We start from the raw sequence: 13,275 nt of genomic DNA, 5'->3' as shown, positions 1-13,275 counted from the left end.
GGAGACCTATTGGGTTGCAAAGCTTAGATGATAAGAAGAAAAAAATGTTATATGATATATACCTTTTCATCGGTGGGGAAAGCGGCTATAGATGTTTAAATATGTAAAAAAAAACTGTTGCATGGACATACTCGAGCGCGTCAGATATTGATAGCATCAATGTCCTACGTATTTTTAATAATGTACGTATGTTAATCTGATCATTTGCATGATGGGGGTGGTTGTACGTAAGGGTTAAAAAAAAAAAAAATTTAATCGAGCGCGTCAGGTTTTCTAAGGGGGTGTTAAGTGCACCAAAAAAAAAGCTCTCATTCAATAATTTGACGATTTCGATCTGACGCAAACTCGCAGCCATTATTATAATGTGCAAAAAAATTCGCCATTTTGAAATACTCGAGCGCGTCAGATTAAGATATATATGGTTCAGATTTATATTCTAAACATACTGTCTCATAATCTGACGATTATCTAGAGGGATTTGCCTGATCTGACAAAAAAAATATTAGAAAAACGGTTCACCCTAAAGGCCATCCCTGCAATTCCATTCCTGGGCGCTTAAAATTGTACTTATGAGCTCGCTGAGTTTAAAGAAATAATATTTCTATGCGTTTGAGTTCTCCCAGCTCGAAAGTCTGATAGAAGTTTCATAGAACACTATTTTTGAAATTTTCAAACCCCAATAACTTTTGAATGGATCAAGCAATTTTCCCGCGGTTTTGACGGCGATCGACGCATTTTTTAAGCTCTAATTTTTTAATTTCATAAAAACGATAATCCGATATGAAATGTCGAAGTTATGTGAAAGAAACACTTTTTTCGGTTTTCTTTCGTTCACGATATCTCTCGAACGAATCAACCGATTTTGACCAATTTGGTGGCGATCGACGTCGTTTTTCAAGCTTAAAGGTGGATTAGATTTATTTTTGAAGTTGATGGATAAAGCCGTTTAAAAGTTATTGCAAAAAAACACTTTCAAAAAAACAAATTGTTATTTTTTTAGATTTTTCAAAATTTCTCAAAATCTATCGGTCCGAATCGGTTCAAATTCACATGAAATCTAATTTTGAGGGAAATGTAGGCAAAATGAAATGTAAAATCACGCAGCTGCACGCGTTTATCGCACGAACTTTATCGACGAAATTTTGTTATTTCGGCTTGCGGAAATCGTCAGATTATATATTTTTCAATATTCTTGAATTACTTCATTCAAAATAAAAAAAAAATTAGCTACGCTCGAGAATGTCAAGATGACGTTTTTTTTTACAACTTTGCTGCCCTCCCCTCTCTTTACGTCACTCTCAAATTGTCTGATTAGTGGAATATACACTTTTTAGGATGTGATTATCTCACACTACCTTAATCTGACGCGCTCGAGAATGTCTGATGATCAATTTTTTTTTACTAATCTGATCCTGTATCCTTCACGGGCGGTCTTATATATGGGCCTCATATTTGGTGGAGGTACTTAACCGGGTACAAGGTATCCCCCTGTATATTAATCTGCCGCGCTTGAGTAAATCCCGAAATCCCCTCTTGGGCTCCCCTACTATAAGAGCGTATTTAACTGAAGATTAATTGCAACCGTTACTATGGTAACCATTGTTTTTTAAAAAGTTCAAATTTAAAACAAACCCTGGGAATAAATCTCTTCCAGAGGCAAATATAATCCGAATAAATCGTCTACAATTTTAATAAAAAATAACTAATCATTAGAATTTTCTAATAACGATATTTATCCGTGTTCTGCAGTGAAAGGACACCAAGAAATCCCGCTCCTAGCAAAAAAAGTACAAAAGTACTTCTATTAAACTTATCGTAGCTTCAATCAGCAATAAACTTTGACATATTTATCTAAAGTATACACATTTCTAAATAAAATAAATTTGTACTTAGTTTATCTGAATTATAATATTCTATAGCCTAGCCATTAGCGAACTACGCAGTAGATACATTTTGCCAAAAAATGTTGTCAAATTTTGTGCTACAACAAGGGGCCGCATTGATACCACTATTGTAGCTCACATATGAAAATGCGCTCGGTAAGGTCGTATTAAAAAACATCCATCTAATAGCACCGTTTTATCTGTCTCAAAAAACTCTCTCAGCGTAAAAAAGAGAGAAACAGACGAAGGAGTGTTTACGATTAGCCTTTAGAATAATTAGTGTTTGACTGATTTTAGATTTAAGGCCATTTAAGGCACAAAAGGCAACCAAATGTAACGCAGTGTGATTTAAATGTACTCTACTCAATAAACGCTTCAAAAGTTATGGTTTTTTATTTGATGATGACTTGACGAGTGTATCCCTAAACCTCAGTTATGGATTTTCTTTTTGATGGAAAACATCGTGGGAGGAAGAGAAGAGTAATCCACTATTTCGTCTGACGACGCCTATTAAGATAATGATAACAATATAGAGAACTGTTTTTGTATTAAAAACAAACAAATTAGATATTATTCACCGCCTTTATGACTATTAACTTAATCAAATATGGCTATGTTGGTTCCATATCTAGGTGGTACAATAATTGTTGATTGATACAAATTTTATGTATTTTTGATGAGTTATAATAAAACGCGTTATAGTAATGTACATTAGTATATTATTAGAAATATATATTTTGAGTATCAAAGGCCTGATTTGTTAATTAACGAGCACTGCTATAAATTTATTATTTAACTATTCGACTCTCCATTTTCAGAAATATTTTGATATAATTTTAGTCTAATTTTTATAAGATTTCCAATTAATAGCGTATAATAATCTATCTTTAATTTCATGAATGCGTCGCAAGTAACTGTGCACATTTACAACAGTAGCATTATCGCCATAGTCATTCTTAATGGTTTCCACTCCCTCAATACACATTGTCCTATAATTATGACCAGTTTCCAACCCGTAACTGGAGGTCTCGGTCGTACCGTCCCATTCCTCATGCGTACGTATACGTATCTGCATCACTTTCCTCTCCCAATGGAATTTCATGTGGTTCCTTATATCTGGACAGTCACATAAGTTTATCAATACCTGCATAGAGCTCAATTGTAACAAGGGTTTGTTTGGTTTGTGACATAAATTTACTAGTGTTTTTGTTAAGTCCTGGCAAATTTCCTTCGCACGCCATTTTGAACGGGTTGTGAGCGTCGTATAACACATTAAACTTACTGCGCTGATTATAATTTCGACGCAGGAGTGACTCAGATACGGCCGCAGCACGAATGTTAGATCGTATTCATCAGCTAACGTCTTGCCGACTTCATGTTTACATAACTGTGTCATACAGTCCATGGCGCCACAAACGATTTTCGGATCGACATCTTCAAATAGTTTTAACATGATTTGGAAAGCGTTTGATATCAATGCTCGCTGTTGATCTCTCTCGATAAGATTAGCCAACGATTTAAGGTGTAAAACAACAATGCCTTTATGATCGTTAATAACCATTTTTAATAAGTCTTCTATGATTCTCGAGTTCTTCAAAATCGTTTCAACTGAACAACGGCTATCAGTTAAAGTTTTAAGTGTTACAGCGGCTGCATATCTGATTTCTTTACGATCTCGCAGTATGAGATGAAGGAGATTTGATATAATAACCGGTCGAGTCATAATTCTTTCCCTCCCTTGATGGTAACTTGCAACGGTTGTGAGAATCATACAGACTTTTTCTCGAATGACAGGATCGGGGTTCCGCATTAAATCTATCAAGCGATAAACTAAATGTATGCCAATCAAATACATTGCGTCTTCTGTTATTTGTACCTTTAACAAATGATAAAAGTGCAATATTTTCTTTGGTATATTATAGTATTCCTATCAATAACCAATTACCTAATCGTGAAAATCTAAATAAGTTACATTATGGGTTATTCATACTAATCCATTAATGTCTACCTGATCGAGAACGCTATGTAACGCCTGAAGCTGTTTCAAATGATCCGGTGAGTGCAAATCTCTAATAAGAAGTCTTAAGCCGTTTCGACCGAAACCCAGCCTTGCACGAGTTATGTCAACATGCGGCGCGTACAGTGAGGGTTGCATGGATTCCAGTCTCTGAGCTGGTGGCCGCTCTAATAAAAACATCGAATATAAGGATCTCCACTTTAATATAATATTTAAACTAATTAATATTATAGAATCTAGGCGTATTGATAAATGATAGGAAGCACATATAAAGCAACCAAATTTGGTCCTTCGAATTCTGTTTCACTGACTTTTCGGCTTTATAGGCAAAACTACTTTGTGAAACACAGCATGACGTCACCGTTAGGTGGTATGTTTAACCATTACGTTAATATCACCTTAAAATTAAATGTAATATAGAAATATTAATTATATTAGAAATTTACTTCAAACGAGTTCCTAGCATACCTGTGTGTGGATCGAAATGTTTTCTCTCCATGGCCTGGTCAACAGCCTTATTTAAAACCCGTGGATTCATAGCACAAACCAGCTGGAGGTAAGAATTTTTGTGCGGACAGAACATTTTAGAGAAATATATCCAAACGATTGTAAATAATAAAAATTTATGTAAATGTTTAGAAATTGTGTTGCGTCGATTGTCATAACGTTGTCATGGTTACTTATAATGAGTGACATCAAATTTAAGCCCTATACTAAACGACATTTAAATAGATGATAATATTATCTATATGCATATCTGTTATAAAAGTTAATAAGAAAGTATAGAACGTACGTTAAATTTTATACATTGTTGGTCATATCTCTATGAGACAAGATTTTTTTTTAACTCGTGTGAGTTTTTGATGTCGTTAAGTGACGCTGAACACACACACACACTCAACGCTGTTAACTTTCCGTGTTAATACCGCTTTATTTATTTATTCTAATTTTAGGGTAAACTGTTACATAGTATATGTTAAAAATTAGGAAGTAGGGATAAACTAAACAAAGCATTATATTGATTTATTGATTTATAATTTATTCCAATAAAAATTAATTGATCAAAAATTTAAATATTTTCAAATTAATGCACATGCACATATACGAATAACTCATCAGTAACATAAAAATTTAATTAAACTAAACTGCATAAAAAAGTTATAACATACATAATTTACCACACATAACTATTATGTGTGGTAAATTATGTATGTTATAACTTTGGTACTTAAGGGTGAACTTTAGCTACGATGTAAGTGAAGGTATTTGACTATGCTGCTTTTATTTCCGAGGGTAAGGTGGTCGGAAACCCTTCCTTCTGCACTTGGTGTCCACAATGAGCTGTGCCTGACGCTTCAAGTAGCACCTTGATGGGATATCCTCCTCTTCATCAGATACTGAGAGAACAATCAAAAGGCTTTTAAAAAATCTGCATCACTCACCCCACGCTTGACGCTTTGATCATGACGCTTTTATCAAAACTACCGATAGGTGTACGCTCGATTCTTCCGGTCTTCTTATTGTATTTTGAGATGAAGAAAAAAGCCGATTTCATTTGACTTCTTTCAACGTCTTCTGTCTTACATTAAAAAGACCGGAAGAATTGAGCGTACACCCATCGCACATATACACTGTGTCTGTGCTTAGAAGGAATCTACCAACCTTCGGAGAAGCCTTGTTTGTGTGAATACGTACCTATCACTTTTCCAGGTTCCTTCTGCACTAACTCCTTATAAGTTGGGACTATCTTGTCTGACTCTTTCTGAGAGCTGTGGCTTCGTGCGCTCATATTTGCCACTGACGGCGCACCGCTTGTCGTCTTTAATTATAGTAAACATTACTAGTCGCTCTTTCTGATAAAAGTAGTATGTGAACAGGTCTGTTAGCTTATGCATATATTAGACTTAGTAAGTATTTTAGATTTTATGTTATTACTAGCTGATCGTTTTTCCTGTTTCATATTAAGTTTGTTTTATATTATTTCTAGCATTATTTCTACCTATTGTAATAAACGTAATGTATATTACAAAGTATATATGTTAAGACACATTGTCGCGTGAAACACAGTCGTGGAGAATCTATGCGAACCGATAGCTCAGCAACTTCAAATAAGAAATGAAATTGCCTTGCTGCCTGCAGTGCCAGCTACAGCATCCTAATGCTTATAGTCCCAGCCAATCAAAGTGCATATAAGATATAGTCTCTTCCGCGTTAGGAAAGTAAAATTGAATATGAAGAAACTTACATTGGATGGTATGAAGACCACAGTGGAATTGTGTTTATCGCCGATCGTTTCCACTTTAGCTTGGGCCTTCTCAAACCTTGTAGTTAAGACGGCAAGTATTTCTTGAATATCGCAAGCTTCGGCTGTCCATTCAGGCATAGCTGGCTCTCCCACTACCTGGCAAGATAGAGAAAGGAACATTTTCTGTACCATATGATTTTTATTATTATAGTAATTTCAATTAAACAATAAACGAAGAAAAAAAGTGGCTAAAATAAATCTTCCAACTTTGATTTAGTTCCGTTTGAAGGAAAGACTTTTGGCCGCTAATGAAAGAACTAATGTGGCGCCTGGTAGATAGTACCGATGACCCCAGAGCTGGTGCTCAACGATTAGGTATCAAATACTGTGAGAAAATGCTGCGAGCATTAAAGGTATACCGCCACAGAGGCCAACTTTTTATTTGTATTTATATAAACATTAAAAAAAAATTAAACATTTAATATAACTTTCGAGCAATTACACAAGTTCCTTTCGCCTCAAAAATGGGGCTAAATTGCGAAACCAGGCTTCTAATGATTTTATTCATGAATGTTTACACGGTAAACTTGGATCTATCGCAAGATTCAGAAGCGATTATGCCAATGTAAAAACATGATTTTGGCAGACGTTTTGCTTAGCTCCAAATTTTGACTGAACATCATCCTTATTTACTTTATTATTTGATACATAAATAACATAACTAATAATGTACACTTCCAATATTCTTTTCTCTATTCCATTCTGTTGCCATCGCACGCAATTGCTTCTAATATTCACACAGACACTTTATCACTTTGGTGGCCGAAATTAAAAAGTTACTCTATGTTTCTTGATTCTTATTTAGTCAACTTAAGCAGGCTTAGAGGGCTTTCTGCGCGATTTTAGATACACGGGTTTCCTGTTGTAAAAAAAATTAAATGCCTACACACGCATAGTTATAGGAATCCAACGCATGACTTAAAACTTAATTATAATCTATAAATGCTGTTAACTATTTCGGACCTGCAGCTTAGTTTTATCATCGGATGATAAGGCAGAATAAAATTAGAATACGTATCATCTCGACGTCCAGAACTGAGCGTCTCTAAAGGCAGTCTTGCCGTCACTATGTGTAACCAGCTAGGAAAGTACTTTCGTACCAATTCGACTTAAGGTCCAAGAAAAGACCTTACCAATTCTTAAAAAGCTGGCAACGTATTTGCGTGCCTGTTGGCAATGTGAGTGTCTATGGGCGGCGGAATCACTTAACATCAGATGAGCCTCCTGCCAGTTCACCAGTTACATAAAAAGAAAAACAAATTCTTGATATTTAGTATTGTTCAGAACTGTGCTTACATCCAGCATCTTGCATAGATCGTACAACAACCTCTTCATTTCAAGAAGAAATGATTCCAGCCCTTCCAGCTCCTTCTGAATTAAATCGCGTGCTTCCTCCTCTTCTTTTATTTCTGCTTTCAGATTCTGGATTTCGTCTTGACCTCTGTGTGAGAATTAAAAAAAAAAATTTTAGAGAGCGTTTATGGCGTAAATGTTAAAAAAAACACAAACATAATCAATAATTTAAGATTCAAAAAGATGCCATAGCTCAAAAACTTGAAGATGCCAGGTAAAAAATAGAGTAAAAAACAATGACTGCTGCTGCTGCGTCGTACAGTTGAACTGGTACTCCAGAACTTCCAATAGCGATATCGACGATATCGTATCTCAGATAGAACTGGAGGATATTTGAGGACAGCTCAAAGCCAAAACGTATTCTATTGTAGAAATTAAATATGTCAGGGAATGCTGGGATTATTACCCACATAACGCCCACTAAGCTAATGACGATGTCCATATCGATAGAGTGATGATATTTCTCTGACCTATTTATTGCTTAAATACATACGTACTCATCTTTATCTTTAACGGAAGCGAACTTGTATCCCTCTAGTTCAGCCATGAGAGCAGTTTGAGTTTCCTCCAGCTGCAATTTTTCTTGCTCCGTGGTCTGCTGCAGGTAAGCAAGACGGGTGCTTGTTTCCCGTTGACCACGGAACCTGTCGAAAACCTGCTCAGGTTCTGTGACACCTAGAAAGAGGAGTAGGTATTAGAGTAAAGTTGACAAAGCGATTTATATAAAATTAGAAACTTCAAGCTGAACAGACGATTAGACATAAATCCACGTGGATAGAAGAAAAAAGAAGGAAGAAAGGTTTATCGAACCTATTTTACCACGGCTTAAATGAACCCATTTTTTACTGTCTAGCGAACAACAAAGGAGTGAAACGTGCATGCTTCTAGTTGAGCGTAGCTTGAAAGGGGATGTCGGAATCATCTTGTGTAGTTCAATGTATAAGCGAATTCTCGCCGGATAATCCATATTTACCAGTTAGTTTCATCAACTTTTGGAAGATGTCCTCCATTTGTTGTGCGGGTGATATTTCTTCAGCCATCGGTTCGCCTTCCATAGAGCCAGTGGATTCTTGACGTACTGGACGTACTGAAAATTATAAAATGTAAACTTGATATAGAAAACAATATCCAAATAAAACACCTAATTTTTTTTACGTCATTATCTTCGAGCTTTTTATTGCGATTTTCCGTATTATTTATGCCCCAGGTAATCCGTTATTCTGCTGTAATATGTGAAAGAACCAACGATGACGTGGTGAGAATGATGCTAAGACAGTTAAAGAACACGCAGTAGATGACGTCATTCCATAAAATTAACTGCCCCCCACCACTGGAGAAGAATGTCAACGAAATAATTGGAAACTGAAGTAATCAGGCTACCAGCTGGTGGAAATATCCGTTTCTCCAATTTTTCCAGTTCTCGCCTCCTCTCCTCAAACCGCTGCGCGTAGAAGGCTCTTTCCGCGGCCCGAGCGTGCTCAGCATCATGAGCGCGAGCTGCCTCTGCCGCCGTTGCTGCTGTAGCACGTAAACGCATCGCTGCTGCTTCATCACGGACCAACTGTTAAATGTTAAGAGGATTTTTTTAAACATATTTATTTTAAAAAACTTCGTAATTTAATAAAAAGTAGAGTATTTAGTGGGCTTATCGTTATCCACCGATCTCCTCCGGCAACCACTAAGATTAAAAAAAATTTTTAGTTAAGCGCAGGGAGTGCAAAGATATATATGACATATAGTTATTAGACAATACTAATGGAACAAAACAAAGCTATTAAAACATATGTAAACAGTGGGAAATAACTAAAAAAGTAGACAGGAATGCCGATAATTGCATATAAGTTATTACGTAAGTTAGGGTAAAGATTATAGTTAAGTTAAGTTACGGTTTTTTTTGTTCAGAACTAGACAAACTTTTGGGACATTTCCACTTGTTGTTAAGTTATATGAGACCTATTGGAGGGCACGCATGTCCAGGAGATCACCGCTTAAATGTTCTACCTTCTGAATCTTCTAGAATAATTATTTCTGTACCTTCAATTTCGTTATTTCTTCATTCTGTTTCTCAAGAAGTTCTTCGATTTTGGCGAGAGAGCTTTCGAACCTCACTGAATCCTCTATAAGTGCTTGACTGGAATAAGTATTGTTTTATAAATCTAACTTTGATCTGTATAAATTATAGGTATATTTACATTTAAAACATTGCTTAGATACAATTTATAAAACTTTAATTTAACTTGTACTTTGATGGATGAATACTACAACTATGAGTTTTAAATTTAAAAGATTTTTTTGAAGTAGAATACCTTATATTGTAGATTACATAAAGATTACTTTAAAATTCTCTTAATATAAATAAATATGTTACATATATCTAGGGCCTAGACCCAAAGAAGGATTGTTTGATTTAATTTATTAGCTTAATTAAAAACTGATGACTGATTCTAAACACGAAAATATATACTGTACCTAATATATTACTTACAGTTTATGAAAATTCAATAAAAAGTAATGAGCAAAATTTTTCACGGCTTCAGAGGCTCGACTATATTACTTTCATGGATAGGAAGTCGTAGTTATAACTGTCTCATTTCTGAATCATACCCTAAATACCTAGGCTTTGTTAGCATGAAAAATTCGTGATTCCACCAGACTTGACTTTAAAGGCAACGTTCTGGCAAAGCATTGAGTGTTCACGAGCGGTTTCACCAAACATCACACGAGCCGCTGCCCATTTGCCCTTTCTATAAAAAAAAACTTGAATGCCCGCATATTCTTACCGTATAGAAGCATACTTCTTCTTCACCAACTCGGCTTCAGTCCATTGGATCAAGACAGTGTGGATCTCATTCTCCAAGTGGGAGATATGCTGAATATGAAGTATGAAATATTAGATTTGCAAATGCTTCAAAACTTGCGAAAGGCGAGCCGAAAGTTGGGTACAAAGAAATTCTTTATTTTTCCGTTTTATTACAATACAATGTGTCCTGACTTGTTCAGTAGCTACAGACACATATACACGCATTTTATGACGTAATTATGATATAAGCTACTCAATTTTTCTACCACTAAGCAGATAAACAAGAAATAAGATTTAAAACAATGCGCACAGTTTTTCAAATTATGGGAAATTTAAAAACACATTAATAAGCCAACATATATACTATATAACCAAAATAGGACTACGATATCGTCGATTTCATTAATCAAACTTAAAAGACACGGAAATACGCCATTAAACATTCTAAATATTTTGCATCACCTTACGAGATCTCGTAGTCAGTTTTGACTTGACCAAATCACTCTTAGTGCTTTCAATCAGCAACTTCTCATACTCTTTCTCCAACTCTTTTAATTTCTTCTTTTTACTCCCAATCTCGTATTTAAGGAGGTCCAAGATTTTTCTCTGTTCTATTACTTTTAAATCCAGGTTGTGGATGACCTAGAAAATTAATTTTAAATTGCTAAAATTGATACTGATGAATAATTATGAAAATACAACACAGTAAATTGGGAAACAGTTTTACACAATGCCTCTTTTACTGGTAATTTCTTGAACTGACACGAATTCGATGCAAAATGAATGTTTTGTCAACAGATGGCAACACATGCTGTTTGCATTCGTAATATTAATTTATTACTTTTTATACATCAGTCCAGCCGATCTTGAGTTATATGTGATGAAACTAACACGACTTTGTTTTATACGTATTAGATGCACAACTAAAGCTATTACGCATGTTCGCCTCTGTGCTGTCAAAGAACAACGCCTATGGCGAGAAAACGTTGAGGTATGTATTTGCTACCACGGCTAATAATGCCCAAACCCAATAACCTATCTCAATCCATATATCTGAGATAGACGTCTTAATCCATATATTGATTAAAGTGTGCCAATAACCAATCGACGGATTATAATAGTCATCTGTTGATACAAGCTATCCATGGTAGGTCAGATCGGTGTATGTGGATAGACCTTCGTATGAAAAATGATAGTTCATCTGTTCCAATAGCCTATCTTAAGATATTAACTTACACCAGTTTTAAAAATAATTAAAAAGCTATTTGATATGTTGTAAACATAGACATGTGTATTTTAATATTATTTGTACGATTGTGAAGAGCGAAGAGATTGCATTCTATGTATCAGTCGCCAAAAATGGATTGTCTTCGTAGGGTTTGGTTATTGGGATGCAGATAGGAGATCGATCGATTAATGGACTACCCGGTCAGTTATCAGATAACGTAAGTACAAGTACAAATCACAGTGGTTTTCAAAACCATGATTAAGAATTTAAAATCCTGTAAATGTATATGTGTTTTTCAGCGATCTTCTGACTGACACTGTTTAATATTATTAGTATGTTAAAATACTTTACCTCATCAGCAGTTTTGTTCCCAATTGGACCCACGTCGTTCAAGTATTTCTTTACGATTGCGTCTTCACCACCCAAAACTTGTTGAGCTTCACGTAATTCATTTAATCGTAATTTTATTTCGGTTTTTAAGGATTCAATCAATTCGCTGTTACGTTTTTTCTCGGCTTCATATTCTTCGTAATAAGACTTTCTTTGACCGTCTAAAACAATGTCCAATTACGATTTTCAAAGGATTTCAACAAGTACATAAGAATTCATATTTATTTAAACCATGTTTCGTCTTCGATGTTTATTCGAAACTTTAAAACCAATTGTATATTAATTTTAAGCATTGACAAAGTGTAAGTATCCTTGATACAATCAAAAGTACCTGTAAATGGCGCCAAAAATAACACGCGAAATAGAACTAATTTGAGTGTACGACCAACCAGGCTCCAGAAGATAAACCACTCCTTATATGGAAATTGTATTTGTTTTTACAACAAACTCCCAAGTGAAATTAGAGAATTATCACTAAATAAATTCAAATTCCTCGTTAAAAGTAAATTAGTCAATAAAGCTTTTTATAAATGTGACGAATGATCCTAATTTACTCCAGTTCAAACAATTTGTATTAAAAACTTGGCGATTGAAAAGAGTGGCGGAAAGTTTCTTGCCAGTCTTTCTTGTCCGCTCTACGCCCTTGACTTGTAAATTGGTAATATGTAGGTAATATAAATTTACAATGAATTTAAGTTCAAAAGTGGACTTGTTTACCTACATGAATAAAGATATTTTTGTTTGTTTTTTTGAAAAACGTCGCACAGGCACAAGTGAAGGAAAAAAATAAAAAATATAAAAAATGTACGTGTACATGTACACCTTTTAATATGTATACTTTTTGGTTAAAACGTTATAAAAACAAATATAAAGAATAAAATGTTTATGTTCTTAATGTTAATCTTATTTATACCTGAAAGTTGTATTTTCTTTTTGATTTCAAATATTTTCGTATTTATTGCCGTCAAACGATCCTCCGTTTCAATTTCGAACGGATGTTTTTGAAAACACAACGCCATTATATACACTGGTTTTAAAATTATATATTTTATTGTTTATTCAAAGCATTCACAATATGACTTAACTAACAACGAGTATTGATCAAATAAATGTTTATCACAGATTGCCAACGACAAATTAAATAAGGTACCTTCGTTTTGTATATACCTACTTACTCACTATTATAATTTATAATTATTAAGAATATAGTGGCGTATTGATTAAAAACTGTCATTATACATCGCAATAAATAATTATTATTCACCCCATCATTTAGATAGACAACGCCATCTCTGTCAT

At 34.6% G+C, this 13,275-nt stretch overlaps 2 protein-coding genes across 2 annotated transcripts; both read right to left on the bottom strand.

Moving 5' to 3' along the window:
- Positions 1-2,696: 2,696 nt before the first annotated feature.
- Positions 2,697-4,532, bottom strand: LOC111000682. Its single transcript, XM_022270230.2, has 3 exons — positions 4,369-4,532; positions 3,892-4,067; positions 2,697-3,759 (listed from the first exon to the last, which is right to left on the bottom strand). The coding sequence occupies exons 1-3, from the start codon at positions 4,481-4,483 to the stop codon at positions 2,725-2,727; spliced, it is 1,326 nt and encodes a 441-aa protein (XP_022125922.2). The 5' UTR covers positions 4,484-4,532; the 3' UTR covers positions 2,697-2,724.
- A 594-nt stretch (positions 4,533-5,126) lies between these two features.
- Positions 5,127-13,065, bottom strand: LOC111000691 (putative golgin subfamily A member 6-like protein 3). The gene is made up of 12 exons (XM_045633909.1): positions 12,890-13,065; positions 11,938-12,137; positions 10,821-11,000; positions 10,339-10,427; positions 9,593-9,689; positions 8,939-9,119; positions 8,532-8,645; positions 8,056-8,233; positions 7,502-7,646; positions 6,146-6,301; positions 5,596-5,719; positions 5,127-5,297 (listed from the first exon to the last, which is right to left on the bottom strand). Exons 1-12 carry the CDS (start codon positions 12,993-12,995, stop codon positions 5,182-5,184), a joined length of 1,686 nt encoding a protein of 561 aa, XP_045489865.1. The 5' UTR covers positions 12,996-13,065; the 3' UTR covers positions 5,127-5,181.
- Between the last annotated feature and the right edge of the window lie 210 nt (positions 13,066-13,275).

Source organism: Pieris rapae, chromosome 2 (genome assembly GCF_905147795.1).
Source record: "Pieris rapae chromosome 2, ilPieRapa1.1, whole genome shotgun sequence".
Classification (NCBI taxonomy): domain Eukaryota; kingdom Metazoa; phylum Arthropoda; class Insecta; order Lepidoptera; family Pieridae; genus Pieris; species Pieris rapae.
This window is presented reverse-complemented; position numbering and strand designations above follow the sequence as displayed.